We start from the raw sequence: 20,048 nt of genomic DNA, 5'->3' as shown, positions 1-20,048 counted from the left end.
CGCTGGTCTGGAACATAGTGAAAAGGAGTATTCTGTGCGGCCCTTGGGGGCCACAAAGGTATTGAGTAGTCCTCTGTGCGTGTGTGTATATGTGTGTGTGTGTGTGATTCACACAGTGTTTCTGCAAAATGACCTGAGAGGCCCCAGCTAGTTACAGCCTCTCTGCTGGAGACCACCACCACAAAACAAGCATTGTTGGTACAGAACCCCAGACACCAGATTAAACTCACTGTGAGCGCAAACATACAAAAATACATGCAGCACAGACCGAAGTGTTACAAGTTTGAAACCAGTGTGCTACTTGAAATGAACAAATTCAGCGCCAACACCTTAAACACCTTAAACACTGTACACAATGCAGAACGGCCTGCTCTAACAATAGCCCCTGGGTTGTTGGTCGGACTATTATTGTAGGTGTTTCTATGCTAATTATGTGTGACTGAGGCCATGTCAAAAGCAGTTACTGGAAATAAAGTGGCGAGCTGGAAATTATGAGGTAGAATTACTTTGCCCGCAAGGAGGGAAAAAAAAGCATTTCAGTTGACCAAATGGGTTCAAATTGTGTTTTCAAAAAGAGATCCAAAACCGCATGCAAGGAAATATAACATCGTCTTCTTTAACATCTCGGGCAGGGAGAGAAGGGGGTCAGCCTTATGACCTTTACTTCTGGCTCTTGACTCTGCAGGGACCCCGTTGGCTGACAGGATTGTGCGTCATCGCCTCTTGCCGCTCCAGTGCTATAACCCCCCTGGAAGCCGCTGGCGATCACACAAGTGTGAAAGTACCAGCCCCAACTGTTGCCCGGACCAACCCATCCAGCATCCAGGTCCCACACAGTCCGACAGAGAGCAGAGAGAGTGCGCACGGAGCGCAAAGGGGATAGTCGCGCTTTTATACAGCGTGGATTGTTTTTGTGATTCGTTTTGGACATTTCTCTGCACGTTTCTTCTTTTTTAAAATATATTTTTGGAGTTTTTGCTGGATCATTCTCGGCCCATAAACGGCAGTCCTTATTATGACTTCCTCGCACCTGTCCCTACTGACGCTGATCTGCGTCCTGGCCTCTGCATCGGTTACCGGAGACACCGGCTTCCTCCAGCTCTCAAGTGACTTTGATGAGGACATGCTCTCCCGGCATATGTATAGGTTGTACGAGAAATATAACAGAGAGAAGCGCCTGAAAGAAGGAAACACTGTCAGGAGTTTCAGAGCCATCCAAGGTGTGTAAACAAGCTCACCTGCATGACGCATGGGCGCTCAAATGAAGCAATTTAGGAGTCGCTGTGCAGCAAAAATAAGAGTCGTGTTTTAAAATGCATTGGGAATTGCAAAGAACTAAATGTGCAGGATGAGAAGTTCCCCCAGTTATTTCCATAAACTGCTACTCAAAATGCAGACCCCAGCCGGCCCAAGTCACACATGAACAAAGCTCCAAATCATGTTTACAAAAAAAAATTGAAAGACTAAATAAGAGATCGTGTGGAGGAAAGTGTTAAGCTCACTGTAGTGGTGGAATGCAATAAAACTGTCTTGAATTAGAGGCATTAAATAGCAATACTTAACACAGTAGCAATATTTTTTTTCATTCCAAATACTATTGAATAAATAAGTCGAAACATATCATGCAAACACATAAAAAATATAATTATTTATTTTATCTCTGAACTTGCACCAGGACTAATTAGCAAGTAGTGGCTCTAAAGCTCATGTTCACAGCAAGACATCTTGTATTGAGATGATGCTGTAGCCTTGAAGTGCAGCAGTACTCAAAACAAAAGTGAACTCTAGAGGGATTACCGCCACCCGGAGTGTTTGCATCAGTGTGACTGGTGGACCAGAAATGATGGAACCTAAAAAGAAGCTTTTAATTATTTGATTGTTTTATAATAATTCTTAGAAATTAGTGTATTAAAGTCTGCATTAATAGTCATAAATTAATGTTGAAAATCAGTTCAGCAGCTTATTGTGTCTGTGAAGGAGTCTTATTTTATTGACATTGTGATAGATGATGCATTATTTCTAGCAATTTCTTGTTAGAGAAACAAGAAATTGTCTTATAACCTGCAGATATTGAAATTATTTCACTAATTTTGCATTCCTCTCGATTTTTTTCTATAGCTACTATGGTGTCACCACCTTTTGTGAGCTTTAGCATCTTGATCACTTAAATCTATATTGTGTTGCCAACATGAAATGTAAAGTTCTGTCTAGTTGGTCAAACAAATTACAAGCATTCAGAATAAGAAAGCATGGCACTAGTTAATGCATTTTGGGGGGGATTAATTGTTTGCATTCAATGGTATTTCAGTTACATTTGTGATGTAATATAACAAACATTTTTAGAGTAAATAAATTAGAATTGCTACAAGACTGCCGTACCATCGGAATAACTCAGATAAATAAATTTGCCTCCACATTTATTTACATATGTGTTTACTCAGTAAATCGTTCTAAATAGTTTCAGGGGGCCAAATAAAACTTTTTTGCGTTGGGCCCCAAACAATCTAAAGCCGGTTCTGCACTCTAAATATCTAGGATTGTTTTGGATCAGTCTGAGAATGCGTTTAAATAGTTTCAGGATGCTGTGAGTTCATTGGGGCTCTGGAAGCAACGGCGCCACTCGCATGCAGGGTCCGATCAATTACCCTAGACAGACTCACAAGAATGTGTTTGAGCCATGTGCAGTAAAATACAATACAGTTAAAAAAAAAACAAAAAAAAAACTCAGGGGCAGGCAGATATGTGCACAGAGGAGGGTCACTGTTGTGGCTTCTGTGTTTAAGTTAGTTGGTCCTGAGGGGAACGAGCGACTCCACGTCCTGGAAACAGGAGGCTTAATGCACATTCTTTCCTCTCTGTCTGAAGCTTTTTATTAATGCAACTCTTCATTTATACACTGCAGAGCTCTCAGATAGCATATCATAACATGTGTGTATTTTTACTGCAGAGGCTCGATGTAATCCAAGGAGACATGTAAGAGATTTTTCACAACGGTTTGAGGACTGCTGAAAAAGTTGATTGTATCTCAGAGACTGAGCAGGCTGTAGCAAGCTTAAAGGAAAGCTTCAACTGAAACTGAGGATAAGCACTTCCATATGCAGGCTGAATTCGGGGTAAAATATATCTTTTCACTCAGTCCACACTTCCGCTGAACTCTTACACAATGAACAATAACTCTGCTGTTGAAGTTAATGTTGATCATGAATATGCAGCCTGCCGCTCACCCAGAGTCTGGTTCCTGTTAAGGGCACACCTTCTCACATCCTACCAATGAGCTGCTCAACAGTTTCAGGGTTCAGTCATGTAACAACGTAAGGAAACGCCTTTGTCCTATTTTGGGAGGGAAACTTAACCACACATAAGTGCCTTTGGCTCAGAGATTTTCCTTTTTCTAAATGTATTGCCTTTAATCTAAAAAAAATCTCAAATAACCGAGTTCAAATACGATTCAGCCGCTCTGTTTTTCTGTTTGGTCACGACTGTCGTATTTTCTTCATAAAGCCAAAAAACAACCAAAGCATTTTCAATTGATCCTGGTTAATTTTTTATTGCAAAAGGGGTTCCACTTTAGGGCTTCAGAAACAAAACTTCAAAAAATATATAAAGACACATTTGGTCCAGTGATGCTAAAGGCATGACTATTAAGTTTGGGATGATGGTGGTGACGGTGGTAGGAGTTTGTTCTGCAAGACACTTGGGAAACATGCTTCACCTGCCTTGCCTGCTGGTGGTGGTCAGAGGCCTGGTGTCGTCAGTGCATTGCAGTATCGTCTCTGTAAACGTGACCCAAAGCAGCTGTGGCTACTATCCAGTAGTTTGCCATCATCAGCATGTAAATATGTGCATGATTGTAATGTGAAGTGCTATACAAGTACAAGTCATTTACTATTTAAAGCCAGGGAAGGGTCAACATTATCAATAGCTGGTCCCCTTTAAGACTTCATCTGCATGGACATCAGCTGAACCATGAAAAGACTCACACAGACACACAGCAGTCTCTATGCTCTCACCTTCAGGTAAAATATTGTGGCTCTGTTCTGCACTGTGCACAGTGTAATTTACAGCTTACTGATCCCCAGTAAAGTAAACACACTTCAAGCTGACTTGTGTTTACTTTAAGTTTGCCATGAAAACAAAAGAAAGCCTTTTGCCCAGGGAAGCAGCAAGTCAGCACGAACTGATTAAAAGTTCCAAGGAATTCTGATCAACTTAAAAATAAATTGTACATTTAAAAAAATGAGCTAGTTACTCATAGAACATATAAATATTTGCGTATATATACTTAATAATGTCATTTTATTCATAAATCTTAGTTGATTTTCCAATGATTTTGTGCTGACTCTCTGATTTAATGTCTCTACAGACTCTGCTGACCACAGGATTGTGTACAGACTTAACCTAACAACCCTTCAGGAATCAGAGGTCATCCTCTCTGCAACATTCCACTTCCTGCTAGATAAGCACACACTTACAAGGCCCTGGTTCTGCAAACGCTTCAAGAGCCCAACATGTCACTCCGCATTCACACAACCTTCTCCGCCCATCAGCTTGATGTTTCGCTCCCTCTCTTTTGGGTCGGAGGTTAGATCTGAGCCAGTGGAGTCATCTCTAGGTAACGTGACCTTTTACCCCCACAGGAAAGGGGTTTGGCAGATGAAAGATGTGACCAAGCTAATAAAGGAAGCTCAAGCTAGGGGTCAGTTTTTGCTGTCGCTGGAACTGGACTTTGGACAACAGCCCCACAAAAAACAGGGGGATGTTTTCTCTGCTGTCAGCATGCCCTACCTGTTACTGTATGCCAATGACCAAGCTTTAGCAGAGCCAAACAGTGTTGCTGCTAGCCTTCAGAGATATGACCCAATAAGTGAGGGAGCAGAAGTCCTGCACAGGTCTAACTCCTCACCGAGACTGAAGGGACGCATAAGAAGGCAAACAGATCCACTCCCTGACACCATCCAGAACAACGAGTTGCCCGACGTCAACTTCAGACCCAGTGAATACAGAAAAGAGGACCTGTGGGAGATCAACTGGCACTTCGCATTCAAACCGAAGTTTAAGGCAGAGAGGAAAGAAAAGACGGGGAAGAGTCAAGACAGGGCCAGAGAAGAGCGAGACAAAGCCGAACCTCAGACCCTCAAAGGAGAAGAAAGAATAGCACAAATTAAAACGGACGATTCAGGTACCCTTAAAGAGAGTCCAACACTTTCTCTTGGTGACAGACAGAAGAATGAGCGGAGCAATCGGGGAAAACACAAGGGTCGGGTTCCTTCTCAGTCATCTGTTCTGAGTTTTGATGAACAAACAATGCGGAAAGCCAGGAGACGGCAGTGGGGCCAGAACAGACGCTGTTCCAGGAGGAACCTAAGAGTGGATTTTGCTGATATTGGCTGGAATGAATGGGTTATAGCCCCCGAGTCATTCGATGCCTATTACTGTGCTGGTGCATGTGGTTTTCCCATGCCTCAGGTAGGAGTACACACATCGAAGATTTTCTCTTGTCTCTTTCTACTTTGCCTTGTATCCTGGTCACAATTGCATGTTTCTTCTGTCCTTTAACTCTATCAGGCTGCCAGGCCATCCAACCACGCCACCATTCAGAGCATAGTCCGAGCTGTTGGGATCATCCCTGGGATTCCCGAGCCCTGCTGTGTCCCAGAAAACATGAGTCCCCTGGCTGTGCTCTTCCAGGAAGAATCCAGAAACCTGGTACTCAAGGTTTACCCCAACATGTCCGTCCAGTCCTGCTCCTGCCGATAGAACAATGGTGAGGGGAGAACGCAAAAAAGGGAAAAACAACAGGCGTAAAGGTGGCAGAACTGTGCAACTGTGCATCGGATAACAGGTTTCCTGATGCTGGAAAAAAAAATGCCACCTTACTCTGAAATATTCCTTCAAGAATAAGGGAGATGTAAAGGAATCACTTTCATTGAGTTTGACTGACCTCTGCACTGACAGGAGAAGCACAGACAGTGTTTTGTATCTCCAAGAAGACCCGTAGGTTATATGTTGCTGAATGCAGTCAGTTGAGAAGAGCATTTAAGAGATGTTTTCCTGTTTAATAGCAGAAAGCTTTTAAACACAGCTCATGTTGAGTTTGTGGTTTTGTTTTACAATGCACTGCAAAAGTATTCATACCTGTTGAACCTTTTAAAATGTGTTCCCAATACAACCACAGGCTTCAAAGCATTTCCCTGAGATTTTATATGACAGAACAATACAAAACTCTCATTTGCGAAGTGGAAATACAAGGACGGGTGCTATTGATTTTTTTTTTCTTTTACAAATAAAACTATGTAAAGTGTGGTGTTCATTTGTATTCAGAACCCTCAAGTCAGAATCAGATAACCACTTTTAGGTTTCTTCCAACTTCTAGAGACCTAGATCTGTGTTTGCATAGTAATCCATCAAACACAGCAGACTAGAAGGATGGCATCGTTGAAAAGCAATTTCAAATGTAACATTTAGTTCTGGGCTTTGACTAAGTAATTCTAATACATTTATATGTATTAGATGTATTTAAATAATACATCTAATACACTCTTTGTACTAAACCATCCAATTTTGATTCTGGTTGAATGTCTAATTTTGGTGTCCTGGAAGGTGATCTTCATCCCTAATCGTGAGTTTGTTGCAGTCTCTAAGGTTTGTTGCAGTCTCTAAGAGTTTTCTTACAGAACTCCCTCATCTTTAGATCCAATCATCTTTAGATCCAATCATATTTAGATCCAATCATCTTCCCATCAACTCTTGGCAAGTTCCCTCTTCCTGCTGAATAAAAGCATTCCAATAGGACGATGTTTCAACGTTTTAAACATGTTTCACCATTTTACATCACCCCCTACCCCCAACTCTCTTTTAATCTCATCTGATGAGAGTGAGTTTCTTCATATCCCTGAATGCCTTGCAGTAAATTGTAAATGGAACTTTTCAAGACTTTCTTTTAGCATATTTTCTTCCCATTTTTCCATTATTGCCAGAGTTGTGGATCACAAAACTTATATTGTTCCAGTTGATGTCAGATCTTTGAATAGGTTGGCAGTTGTTCCATGCTTTTTTTATGTTGAGTTGATGTACCAAACCACATTTTTCATACTTTAATTTTAAAAACACAATAATAAAACTAATAAAAATAGTAAACCCATTTCCACACACATCCTCACACATTTTGTTCTACTTTATGTTGTTCTGTCACTTAAAATCTCATCAAAGTACATCCAAGTTTTTGTGTCTAATGTGATGAGATGTAAAAAGGAGTAAGAATACTGGTGAAGGCGAAATTTTTGACTACAAAAGCACATTATTATTTGGCAGCTCATTCAGCAAACAAGATTATTAAACATTTCTGATTTTGTGCATACTTTTTACCCTCATATGTGTCATTTTGTTTGCAGACAATGTGTTGTTTTATGTTGTATAAAGAAACAAATTGTAGAGAGCACTTCACACCAAGCAACTCCCCTCTAACACTTTAAGAATCTTAGAATAAAAACATGTGTTTTGTAAGTTGTTTTCTTTTTGTTCGTTTGGTATTTTGGATGTGAAATCTGATTTAATATGACTCTAACCCTAACTAGATTATGTACTGCTACTTTTCAGATTATACTGCTTGTTTTTTTTTACTCGTGTATTGCTTAAATTATGAAAATTTTGCCTTATAAGAATTAGAATAAAAATAATTTAATCCATTGGCCTTGCAGTAATATTATTATTTTACACAGTACTAGATTTTTCTAGGAAATTTCAGAATGTGAAGTTTTGTAGCAAAATAAAAAGGACATCACGGTTTTAGCATCACTGGTGTACAAAAGCAGGAAGGTTCCTCTCAGAAGTGGGCCCTTTGAACCCATTCTTGCCCCACGCCAAAAGCTCAGGCATCAGCCGTCCAGCGAATAATGTGACGGATGTGGGCTGCTACGGATAAATGGTTGATGGAGGAAGCAAGCCTTCAGCCATCAGGACGTCAGCCACTTGAACTTCAAAACATAGAGCACTTCCCCCTTTTCTGCTCATTCAAAGAGCATTTCCAAGTGTGTTTCTTTTCTTCCTGCAGATGCTTGCAGACAGATCATCTTGTGTCGAGATGATCTGCTTATCCCTTTTATTCACAGAAGAAAAAAGTAACAGGAAAAGAGGCCCAATCTTTATTAACTATCCAATTACTACTCAGAAATACGGCTTCAGTGTGATACGTCTGTTCATAATGACCAAATGTTTTATGTGTAAAACACCTGGAAAGAAAACTGCCCGAAAAACAGTTACGTGTTCCAGAGAGGAAGCATATAAAAGGCCCTAATGTGATTAATTATTGCTGTCCAAATTTAAATTAGTGGTATTTTTGCCATGTTCATGGATCATGGGTATGTAATTTCTAAGAGACATTTGCAATATGTGTTCTGATTATATCTTTGTCTGCTGAGAAGTGCTGATAAAAATAAGTTAGTACCATCTTAAGTCAAAGGGTATTATATTATTTTTGGTAAATTATTATGTTAACCAACTCAGATTGCTATATTTACTCTAAAGTTGTAATGTGTAACTGTAATTTCTAATTTCTGTAAATATTGATATGCCTACTTAGTTTAGCCTTTAATTTGGAAATATTTTTGTTCAGTCTCTTAGATTTGTTTTTATTATTATTTTTATTTTTTTTTACCATTTTTATATTTATTTACTTATTTAGCTTTTCTCTACTTCTTTCGTCTACTTCTTCCTAAAATAATTTATTTATGCATGGACAAGAGTAAAGTGTTAGTTGTTTTCAGATTTGAAACAATGCCTATGAGCCACTTCTTTCCATGGATTACCAGGCAAACATTATAGAAAACCATAACTTAATGGCAAATGGCATCTTTGTGTTATTGCATCTAATGACGAAACAGTAAAATAAAGACATCGATTTGAATATATGCTGCAGTATGAAACCAAAACTGACAAGGGTGAGAAAATGTTGCTTCTTTTTTAACAACCGGAAGTGTTTAGCAATAAACTAAGCATTTTATGAATGAACTATAGTCCAACCACCATTATAACTGCAATAATGGCTGCAATTAGAGCTATTATAAATCATGTTTGCTTTGTGTCAAAGCTTCAAAGTGTGTCAGCCCTCACTACAGCAAAATATCTACTTTTTTTCCCTTTTTTTTTACTTATTTCCTGACTGATCCTCTTTACAGTCTCTGCCTCCATTCTGCCATCAGAAAGTGAACTGCATGTCATCTACAATCACTCTCACAGGAAAGCCCAGAAAACCACAGCAGACTTGTGCAAATGGGCCAATATGTGTGGAAACCAAAGTGAAACAAGGCAAGTGGGGAACCAAGAATAATATTTACCCTTCTACCGCATTATGGATAAATTATAGGGGAGCAATAAAGTAATTATTTATTATTTAGTACAGAAAATACAACCGAGAATTTTCTGTACCTGGATAAAATGGTCTGGTTATTGAGCACAGAGCAATACCTCTGTTTATTAGTACAAAAGCTACTATTTCTCTTGTTTAATCTGTCTAATCGTGTGAGTCTGCAGTTGCAACTTTAAGAAATCTCATCCTATGTGTAGAAATTGTATAAAAATATGAACTGGTTAATTTTTCTTTTAAATATTTTCCTCATCCAAGGAGAAATTCAGCTGCTTCAAAATTAAACCAACAATAACAAAAGTTTCTTTTTGCTGCATGTTCTATAATTCAGCCCCAAAAAGATTAGAATGATTGTTTCTAACTTTTAAAGATTTACCATAATTACTTTCATCCATCTCAAATTTTCAAATATAGCAAGCTTTGATTCACAACTTTAATTAAATCTGAAAATAAAAACCTTGAATCTGAAGAGTATTTTTGAAATTTTTTTTTTAGTTTCACTTTTCTTTTCATTTCAAAACATTTTCTTTCAATTTCTAATCTTTATTTTCAGTTTTATTTGATGCTTCTGTTTTTGTTTCAAATCTTTTTGCAGATTGTTTTTTTTTTCTTTTGATCAAATTTTATGGCCCCCCCATTAAGCCCCATATTTGGGCCTTTGTCATAAAGGTTTTACATTCACATGAGAGGCTATTCTAGAGTTAAGTCTGAATAGGCAACAAGCTGATTGGTAGACAGGATTTCAATCACAAATTCAAAGCAGTGGAGATTCTATAGATGTACAATAAAATGTATAATGTACCTGTTAACTCTGCTTAAGTCCTCATGCACTTATATAGAATTTGATTTGTGCTCCTCTTCCTGTTAAGAATCCGATTAATTAGATAAACATATGAAAAAACACATCTTTTTGTTTTCACCACAGCTAGGCTTTTCATTAAAGACAAACATGTTGGATTTTCTGGCTATAATTTGGACTTTGAAATAACTATTCTGTTTGTTCATCCAGATTAAAATTTGAAAATCTCAACTTAAAAAAAAAATTAAATCATTTTCAAAAGTTTATTGTACTTGATTTTGATTATGATGCTCTACAGCTGATAAAAACTGTTAAGAAAACATGTCAATTTAGGGGGCCTTCACCTTCTTCCTTTGTTGGGTCCACTGAACAACACTCCATATAATATCTAATTTTTTCTGCAAACCTTTTTTTTTTTTTTTTTCATTTTTTGCATCCTCTCTAACAACTATTGTGTGACTGGTCAGAAAAATGAAGTGCAAATGGTTACTACTGATGTATGCTAAGAAGACTTCTCAGAAGTTCTGCACTTGAGCTCTTATGAAGCCTCCTGATCAAACTTTCTTCTTTTTTTTCCACTTTGAGCTTTATTTGTTCTTGTGGATAATGTGCAGACCTTCACTGAGTTGGTACTTGTTACAAAATGTTTCAGCAAACAAAAAATAATTGCATAAAGGTTTGACTCATTTGGCTGCTTGTTCAACTATATAATTACTAATGATCTTTAGTGACAAGATAAAAACTTTTTGATAACATTTGATTTCTAAAAGCAAACACAAGCCACACTTTGTGTAAGATTCCAAAAAAGAACAGCTAATAAATAAAAGGAGAAACTGCACAGAGACATTTTCAACAATCGTCAGCTTTCCCGGAGATCTTTTCAACCTCCTGAGTCCCATAAGGCACAAAATAATCTGTTAAACTGCTTAACATACAGGGCCACCAAGACAAGACGCGCTCCTCTGCTGCCATCTGGTGGACAAACTGTAACGGACACGTATTTAATTACATACATTCATTATACACATCAAAGTCTTCAAGTTTAAATTAATATTTTTTGTTGTTGTTAGTTATGAGAAGTCATGTGTCTCGACAGGTGGTGTCTTTCTCTGAAGTATTCGTGGCAAATCGGGCAGGTGAGTTTCTCCTCCTTCCTACGCCTCACCTGAGACTCCGCCGCGAACTCCTTTTTGTGGTGAGAGCGCATGTGAAACACCAGATCCGAGGTCATGCGGAAGGACAGGTTACATTTGGCGCACCAGTTCTGCACCGACACGCCGAATGAGGAGGTGAAAGTCGGCGGGAGGACCGTGAGGGCGGATGTGGTCTGGAGGTTTCTGGACCAGTGCTCCGGCGCGTAATGGAAAGCGTTGCCTAATGGAATCGGGGAGGCCAAAGTCTGCATGTCACCGCCCACGATGCTGGATGCCATCAGATTGTTGTATCCCAGAATAGTCCTGTTGGTGAAAGCGTCAGCGATCTCATCCACGCGGCTAGAGGGGGCTGTTGGAGCGCTGCTCAGTTGGATCTGCTGGTTCAAAGCAGATGTCCTTTTACCAGGTTTACAAAACGCGCTTTTCTGCTCGCCCTGGCTGCTCGACAGAACCAGAGAAAACGCGCTGTTGCCGCTCGAAAGCACACCAGATCCTTCCCCTGTCCCCAAACGTGTGTCAAGCACTTTATGGTGCGTAAAAGCTGCGCTGACTTCCCCAACTTCAGCTGAATCAGCGCTTCCTCGCGGCGCACGAACTGCTTTGACCCTGTCAGCTTTGAGTTTGTCAGGAGATGAGGAGGAGGAGGAGGAGTCATCCGCAGCCTGGTCGCAGCTCTTACCCATTTGGGTGACATTTTCATCGTTTGAAATATTCGTTTTCTCTAACAGAACCGTTTTTCGCCACTTGGGGACCGGAGCATCTTCGCCCTTTCTCTTTCTGGAGGGAGTCTCCGCCTCGTCGCTTCCTCCAGATATTTTTTGCTCTAGATCTCTGGCGATGTTGTGGAAGTCGGTCACTCGGTGATGCCTCTTGTTTTCCACGTGCTTGAGCTCATAGACCTCACGGTTCCAGGCGTCACTCTTCGATTGGGTGCACAGAAATCTGCAATGAGCCACGAATGGATTCGGATTTTTGAAGATCTGGTTGCATCTCCCGCATTTGTATTCTAGAAAAGAGGGGGAAAATGCATGTATAACATCACTTGGGATTTATTTATTTATTTATTCATTTTTTAATGTATTTATTTATTTCACTTGGTGTGTTTAGACTTTCGAATATGACAAACTAAACATACTGTGCACTGGCTGAAATATGCAAAAAATATTGCTGTTAAACTAATGGAGTCATAAATGTATCCTCATCCCTAACCTCTTGCTTTGGGCATTCCTATTTATTCTTCAGTCCTTCAGCTCTTTCCATTAGGCTCTTCAAACCCTCTTTGTGAACTTTGTGTTCCAACAAAAATGTTTCTATTAAAGTAACACAAATATTGTTTGTAGCTCTAAATACAAAGCAAATATAGTGACTGATATACTCATGTAGCCAGCTGCCATGACTGAGTGCAGAAACAAAGAATTTGACTTCAGTCTCACGCACTCCCAGCATAAAGACATTAACTTTAGAGGAACTAAAATAAAGTACAAAAAGACCAAAATGTACATAGGTGTGTATGTACATCTATTTTTATGTGTAGAATAAATATTTTTATTAAAAATGCAAGTTTTAGCCTAACAGCAAAAGCATCTGTAGAAACAGTCACTACTCTTGGTGTATTAACAAGAATAGTATTACTAGCATTGGCAAAAAAAAAAAATGCTGGTTAAAATGCCAGTGATGGATGACATCCACTTTAATGGAGAGATAATTATATTTGCATGTACAACACACACATACAAGATGAAGACCTTTGAATCGCTGTCCACTGTGTGTGAAGAGACTGAAGTTCACAAACATGTTAAATTTCAGTCTGGCTGGACAGCGCAGACCTTAGGAAGAAATCCCAATATTTAATAAAATTTCCCAAAGCAACCAAGAAAAAAACCTGCAGCTTGAACTCATGCTTATAAACTAGATCCATCTCACTTCCACTTAACATGTTGATCTTGTGTATAAAGTCCAGAAAACATCTTTTGCTAAAATGTAAGTTGTATTTGTTTTTTGTTGTTGTTGTTGTTGTTGTTGTTTTTTCTGGATCTAATGTGCAGCTGCAACATCTACACACCAGCAAATAGCTTTTACACAGTTGTCCACTGTCATCACCGTTATATATTATAGGAAGTTCTCAAAATTCTGTTGAATATCAGTCTTATGAAATGTTTAAATCCCATTAATTAATCCAATCCATCCAAGCAGCCTAGACATCGGTACTCACAAAAAGCTGCGACTCACCTCCGTTCAGCCCTTTGATCATGTCTGTGAACCCCAGCAGGTCGGACAGCTCCTGGTCGTACCACACCAGCAGCTCCTCCTCAGACTGAACGTCCCGCGTGGTGCGCACATACACCTGACCAGCTTTCAGAAATGCCTCCGCGTTCTGCTCCTCTGCGTTACGCGCAGCCTGCACCAGCCGCAGCCAGGAGAGCACCAGAGCTGAATTGCGCATGGCCTCTGGGTCGACCTGTTGGAACGACACCATCAAAAGGGCGTCTTTATTTATCGTTGTTTGTTTTGTTGTGGTTGCTGTTTTTAATGCCGCTTTTTAAATTTTATTTTAAAGTTCACACATAAGTCGTTTGAAGTCCACTTGTACACGCTCCCTGACCTTTGACTCACCCTGAACATGTAGGACTTGGCCGTCTTGTCGCTGCATTTCTGGGCAATAAAGGCGATGGTTTCGTAGAAAGTGTTTTGAAGGACGCACGGACCAAAGCACGTTCCTGCAGGGATGCAGCGCGTCACCACCACACTGGTGTTCAGATCCGTTGGATGCTGCAGGAATTTAGTGTCACTGGACCAGATGGATCGAGTCTGGAAAGCGTGATCCATCGCTAAGCTGGAGAAGAATCATCAGAATCAGATACTGATTTTTTATTTGTATTTTTTTACAATCAAATAATACCCAAATGGCGTGGATAAAAGCTATGTATCAAGTAATTTGCTATAGAAAACAAATCTTTTAAATCTGTAACATGTGAAGCGAACTGGGTTTCAGATAACAAATGATTGAGAAAAAAAAATCCTTTTGAAATATTTATGAAAAAATAAAATCCCAGAGGGAGGCAGACACAGCTGGTGTTGGAGTGAAATAATTTCTAACGTTCTTTGTTTCGGTTTTTCACTCGGTTACTCCTTTTGTCTCCGCATCTGCCGTGGAGTCCAACTGGCTCCTCTGTGCGCAAGAGAAGTTGAGCGGCTTTTAAAAAAACATTTTATACCTTCATTGAAACATGTATATGCAAAATGCCGATCTATTAGTTTGCACAAACATATGAACATACGATAACCTATAGGAAGAATTTGGTGCCGCTCTTAAAAAAAAAAATGCGTTCCTATAATGAGCAGGTTTGGCTGTGACTGGTCCGTGGTGTTCCTGCTGCAGAGGAGACGTGGATGAAGGATGCTGCTGACGGACTCACCCGGCGAACATGGAGGGATGCTGTTGGTTCCAGCAGGTGCAGCGGACCTGAGAAGCGAAGCTCCCTTGGACGAATTCCTTCTCCGACTGAGAGCTCTTCCTCACTTGCTGCCTCTCTCCTCTTCCTCTCCCAGAGCAAACTGAAGCCTGAAGTGCGGCGCACTCATTATAACACGTGCGCGCTCACGGTCACACGGCGCTCACGCACGCCGTTTGCTGCAGCATCTAAAGTGATAATACGGTATTTACAGTGTTTTCCATATGAAAACAGGATTTTGGCATTAATCTGGTGTGTAATAACGCAAATTCCTACTTCATCGTGTTCAATTTAGCCTTGTGCTTAAACGTGCGACTGCACTACGGTCTGTACTTTGTGATATTTCACAGTGCGTAAAATAAATCAATCCAGTTATTATGACTTTTTAACTCTGCTCGAAAAATAATCATATGCTCTATTTCACAACAGAACCGCTCCTTTTGGTCTCGTTTCTATAAAAACAGTAAGTTTGGCAGAATGTGGCCAAAGAAAATGCAATGGCTGCCATTGTGTGCGCCTTTAAGGGTCTGGGCTTGCCAACGGGCCAATGCATTATTCATAACTAAATGTTTTTGTTTAATGAGCATTTAATGATTATTCTGCATCAGAGCTTTCAATTTTGGGGTGGCCTAAATATCCTGCTGGTTTCTGAGCCAACTTTTTGTTTTATAATGAGAAAGTCAAAAACCCCGAGGAAAGGATTCCTTGGAATTTCTCCAACTATCAAATGACCTTAATAAATTAAAGGGGCTTTGGTGGAAGAATTAATCATTTATTTATTTATTTTTGTTGGTTAGCTTATATATTTATTATTTGGAAATAAGAACAGCTTACTATTAATGTTTAATATAACCCATTTCAATTAAACTTCCGTTATCTGAGATAGTTTGTGACTAAAATTGACAAAATTGAGTGTAAAAGCACAGTAGATGCTCATGAGGCGACCTCATGAGAACTACTGTGACAACCTCTCTCTGTATTGTGATATATATTTAACTTTGTGTCACCGAGGACTTGCTCTGCTTGCGATAGCTTGTCATGTTAAAGTGATTTTCTTTATTTTTGTGACAATCACTGATGTTTGGAAACTTACCAATCTCCTATGGAGTGCCCTAGCGGCCATGAAAATAAGTTGTGTCCCAAATCTACTGGTAAACTGCAAAATGTGAATGACTGAAATAATTATTTTTTTCTCCAGCTCAGCTTTGCGAGCAAACGGGGGCATAATGAGCACTTGATCTCTGACAACGCTTATTGGCCTCAAACATCTTCAAAATAAAAACTAAAGGAGCTTAAAATGATTCAGTTTTACATTTATTTAGGACATAAGTAATCATGCTGACTGAAACGTCAACAGTTTTACATGGCAACAGTCACGATGTAAGTTTCTAGTTAAATCTGTGTCTCACCCCTCATGGAGAATGCAACGTCACATTATTTTAAAAATTAGTTGACAGTCACTTACACGTTCCTGATTGATCCAAGTCTGCATTAGATTGGCTCTTCACAATTTATTTAATGGTATTCATGTAATACATAAAGTGGAATTGGAGCCCAAGTGAAATAAGCTGTAGGGCCCCAGACAGTCTTAGACCGGCTCTGCCTCAAACATCAGTCACAACTTCTTCAGGTTTTGATGTGGGGGCGAAATGTTGAAGACTTATATTATAACGCGTGATAATGAATGGATAAGCATGGCAGGGGAAACCCTCACCGCTCATACACCCAACTGCTTTATGTCAAACTATGACGTGATTAAGTCATATTAATATGAATATCTATAAAGCTATAACAAAACCAATGCTACTTGCGGTCAGTTGTTAATGTTTTTATTATTATTACACGAAAATACAAACATCAAGGCTAAAATCTTTAGATGTCGTGCAAATGTATTTTTTGTAATGTTTGTGCGTTATGCGTAATCCACAAAATGTGGCAATCTGCCCCCGAATTGGAACAGAGAGGATTTCTTGTTTGGAAACAAATGGAAAAAGTGAAGTTTTGCATCTCTCCTCGGGTGTCGCTCCTCTCCTCTTCTCGGTTCTCTCGCATCTCCTTCATCCTGCCCCGCTTTCATGCTTTTTTTTTTTTTTACCCCGTCAGCCGAAAGAGAAGCCTTGAAGAGCCCGGCTTTGAGCAGAGCCACACTCCTCCAGGGCTGACTCCTCCTTGAAGGCACACACATACAAAAAAAAAAAAAAAAATCAACAGTCTGTTTGGAAACAGACGAGTAAAGAGAAATGTGAAGATCCTGAGTGGTTACAGTGTTGGAGAAGTAAAGTGCTAACCTGGAAAGATGGCGTGGACACAGGCTCGCTTGTTGCTCCTCGCCTTTGCGTCGCTTGGATTTTTCCTCCTCTGCGTCCCGGTGGAAGGGGAGCCGCCGAGAGAGCAGCAGCAGGAGGAGGAGGAGACCATGTCCTGTCAGGGCGCGTTTGACCTCTACTTTGTTCTGGACAAGTGAGTCCCCTGATATTATTTATGGCATTGTTACTTTCTGCTCGCTGCGCATTGCCATGCAACCGAGCTTAGAAACGTGGAGCGCATCAATCGTCCTGTTGTGGCCTAACGGTGCTTTAGAGAAGAAAACTACTCAAAGCGCGGCGTCATGTGTGACTTATAAATTTTAACATCTGCATCGTAGGGTTTATTATTCTACAAAGTCAGTGCTAGGATAAAAGTGCCTATGTGTCACAAAACTATCCCCTCCGCCCCTCCTCCTGAAACTCTACTGGAAGAATTTGCTTAGGAACACACCTAAAACCACTTCTCTTTGTTTTAGATATGTTCAACTATGCAGGCTGTAGTGATTTTTCAAGTAGAGAGAATATTCTGGATTTCGGAGCGTGTTTTTCTTTTTGTCTGGCTGAAAGTGGTGAGTCAAAAAAGGCTGTGTTACCCACGGATGTGGGCAGGGCGAGCAGGATAGGGTTTCAGGCTGATGACGCCTGCGGACACAGCTGCAGAAGCTGCCCGCAGCGGTGCTGCCTGCATGGCCCGGTGAACTCCTCAACGAGTTCTTTTCACTTATGCCCTGGCTTAAATGATCACTCTTTCTTTAATTCTGCAAGATCACAGATATAAGTTACTGTGTTTTGGATAACAGCATTTTTTTTAAACTCTGGCTGAAATCTTTAATTGTAAAATGGTAAAATTTAGAACAAAGGGGGTGTAAAATATACCTAAAGGTGCAATTTAAGTTAACAGTATTTATTACAGTGCCATCTAGAGGCAAAATTGTAGATTGCAGCAAAATCATTCGCATCTTTCCCATCCACATCCTTCAATTCATTTTCAGTTTTGATTAATTAATTTCCTTTTATTTGGAACATGTAGACATGACATGGGTTTTAAGAATAAGGGAAAGATATTACCAAAATAAAGTCAGATAAAGTAAAGCAGCATAAGTGCAACCCCAGTCTTTTTGATTTACAGTCAAGCAAAAGAGTAGCTCTGCTTATTTAATCCAGCCCCTTCTAAATCATAAGTCATTATTTTCATTGAAGAATATTACTTTAATTTTTAAATAATAAATCTAAGCAACAGGAACACTTAGATAATCTTAAACGAGTTAATTTTTCTTGTATTTTTTGAGCATCATAGAGTTGAACTATTTTCATAAATGGTGAGTGTGTACTTTTTTTCATTTCCAGTAAAATTGACAGAGAAATGACAGCAATGAAGTGTTAACAACTGACCAATAAAGTGCTTAAGGATTCACTATGAAAAATTGTAAGAAAGTTCAACTATTTGACAGGACAATATCAATAAAATACATATTTGGAGTTATGCACATTAGCCTAATGTTAGAGAGTATATTTAAAAATGTTAATTGATGTCCTAAGATAGCTAATAGTGTCTATGAGAAGGTATTGCCAAGAGATCACCTTGTATTAAAACAGGTTTTAAGTCAACATTAGATAATAATTTTTTTTTTATGAAAGCAGGCCATTTGATCTTTTTTTATCCATCTACAAGTGCAGTGTGGCTTATGTTGTTTCTGGACTAAGTAGATATGATGAAACTCAGTGGTGGCAGCATTGTGCTGTGTGATTTTATTCAACATGGGAGCTGACGGGATGATGCAGATGAGTTAAATACGCGGAAATCGTGGAAGAAAACGTTCTAAAAACCTGCAAAAGACTTAAAAATCTTAAAAATCAACCTCATACATATGTTGAGATTTTTATCTGAGCTGTATTTAAATTCAGGTCTTGAGCATTGATTTATGTCTAGCCAACTTGCCCATGTTCACGACTCCACACACAAACAGCTGCTTTTCATTTAGCGAGCACATAGTTTTAAAGTGGTTTGTTTGAAACATTTTTATGTTTGTTTTATGTTCTTTTGATGAAGAAATTGCCGATGCTAGTTACCATCCACTTTCTCATCCAGACTTCTGTACAGCAGCTGAAATCAGGTGAAACCAGTTAGCAGCAGAGAACATGGAGTGATGTACAAATAATTTATGTATTTATTGATTTGTCTGGTCGGCATTCTTTTTCACTGCGATGCTTCTCCTTACCTTAGAGTGAATTTATGTAGTGTTGTGATCTCCAGCTAAGTCCGCCCTCTATTTGCTTATGTATTTTTTATTTCTAAATAGAAGTGTTTTAGTTTAATTCAAATTCAATTGCAGCTTATTTTTTTCAGTTACCTCACTTCATTTGTCATCTGTGTTTATTTAATAAACACTGCAAATCATTACCAAAGCAGAGCATATTCATTAGTTAAAAAAAAGACCAATTTTATTATTTCAGACACATTGCGTATGGCATTACACTTCATTCCTTAAAAAGAAATGCAGACACTGAATACACTAATGTAAATTCACTTTTACATGCACATTTTCAAGAGTCTCTGTCATTAAAAGAAAACATAAACAAAAGAAATGTTGAAATAACAGACCACGCTAATAGCTGGTGATAATATTGCCAGAAATAAAAAATAAAAAAGGAAGGGGAGGGAGATATATTCTGAGCACGGCTAGTGATTCTCCAAGAACAATATTATCTTGTTGTTTTTTTTAACCTCACACACCATTAGGAGTAACCTTAATGTAGTGCAGCAAAAATGCTTTTGCAACAAGGCCAAGACAAAGCCACACACTGAAAAAATTCCCAGCAAAATCAACCCGGCAGTTGTTATTGCTTCCAACATTTCTTCCAAGTCTTTGTCTAATATGTGATAACATGCTAAATATCATAACAAGCTCAGTTTTATCATCAAAACTCGAAGTGGATGTTGGCAGAAACGCGGTGATGTGGCTTGTAGAAAAGGAT

General features: G+C 39.2%; 3 protein-coding genes and 1 long non-coding RNA gene across 4 annotated transcripts in view; 2 read left to right on the top strand and 2 right to left on the bottom strand.

Moving 5' to 3' along the window:
- The first annotated feature begins 476 nt into the window (after positions 1–476).
- Positions 477–7,686, top strand: gdf10a (growth differentiation factor 10a). The gene is made up of 3 exons (XM_008429705.3): positions 477–1,220; positions 4,364–5,466; positions 5,566–7,686. The coding sequence occupies exons 1-3, from the start codon at positions 1,016–1,018 to the stop codon at positions 5,755–5,757; spliced, it is 1,500 nt and encodes a 499-aa protein (XP_008427927.1). The 5' UTR covers positions 477–1,015; the 3' UTR covers positions 5,758–7,686.
- A 2,402-nt stretch (positions 7,687–10,088) lies between these two features.
- znf488 (zinc finger protein 488) lies at positions 10,089–15,232 on the bottom strand. The gene is made up of 4 exons (XM_008429704.3): positions 14,731–15,232; positions 13,928–14,147; positions 13,544–13,772; positions 10,089–12,320 (listed from the first exon to the last, which is right to left on the bottom strand). Exons 1-4 carry the CDS (start codon positions 14,739–14,741, stop codon positions 11,227–11,229), a joined length of 1,554 nt encoding a protein of 517 aa, XP_008427926.1. The 5' UTR covers positions 14,742–15,232; the 3' UTR covers positions 10,089–11,226.
- A 1,347-nt stretch (positions 15,233–16,579) lies between these two features.
- Positions 16,580–17,179, bottom strand: LOC103476941 (uncharacterized). The gene is made up of 2 exons (XR_535567.2): positions 17,055–17,179; positions 16,580–16,934 (listed from the first exon to the last, which is right to left on the bottom strand). It is a non-coding gene; the product is annotated as an uncharacterized LOC103476941 (long non-coding RNA).
- antxr1d (ANTXR cell adhesion molecule 1d) overlaps positions 16,877–20,048 on the top strand; it is a 29,088-nt gene continuing 25,916 nt past the window's right edge. Inside the window, exon 1 of the mRNA XM_081616309.1 lies at positions 16,877–17,226. Within this exon, the coding sequence (XP_081472435.1) occupies positions 17,063–17,226 (164 nt within the window). The 5' untranslated portion in view covers positions 16,877–17,062. The remainder of the gene's footprint in view (positions 17,227–20,048) is intronic.

The sequence above is a fragment of the Poecilia reticulata genome, chromosome 15 (genome assembly GCF_904066995.2).
Source record: "Poecilia reticulata chromosome 15, P_reticulata-male-v2, whole genome shotgun sequence".
NCBI lineage: Eukaryota > Metazoa > Chordata > Actinopteri > Cyprinodontiformes > Poeciliidae > Poecilia > Poecilia reticulata.
The sequence above is the reverse complement of the archived record's forward strand: the minus strand, read 5'-3'. Positions and strand labels throughout refer to the sequence as shown.

Coding starts and splice junctions, on each gene's coding strand:
- gdf10a (XM_008429705.3), top strand. CDS start 1,016: ATGACTTCCTCGCACCTGTCCCTACTGACGCTGATCTGCGTCCTGGCC. Junction 1,221..4,363: donor GAGTTTCAGAGCCATCCAAG/GTGTGTAAACAA, acceptor ATGTCTCTACAG/ACTCTGCTGACCACAGGATT. Junction 5,467..5,565: donor GTGGTTTTCCCATGCCTCAG/GTAGGAGTACAC, acceptor TAACTCTATCAG/GCTGCCAGGCCATCCAACCA.
- znf488 (XM_008429704.3), bottom strand. Junction 13,773..13,927: donor CCAAGTCCTACATGTTCAGG/GTGAGTCAAAGG, acceptor TCGTTCCAACAG/GTCGACCCAGAGGCCATGCG. Junction 12,321..13,543: donor GATCAAAGGGCTGAACGGAG/GTGAGTCGCAGC, acceptor CCTCTTTTCTAG/AATACAAATGCGGGAGATGC.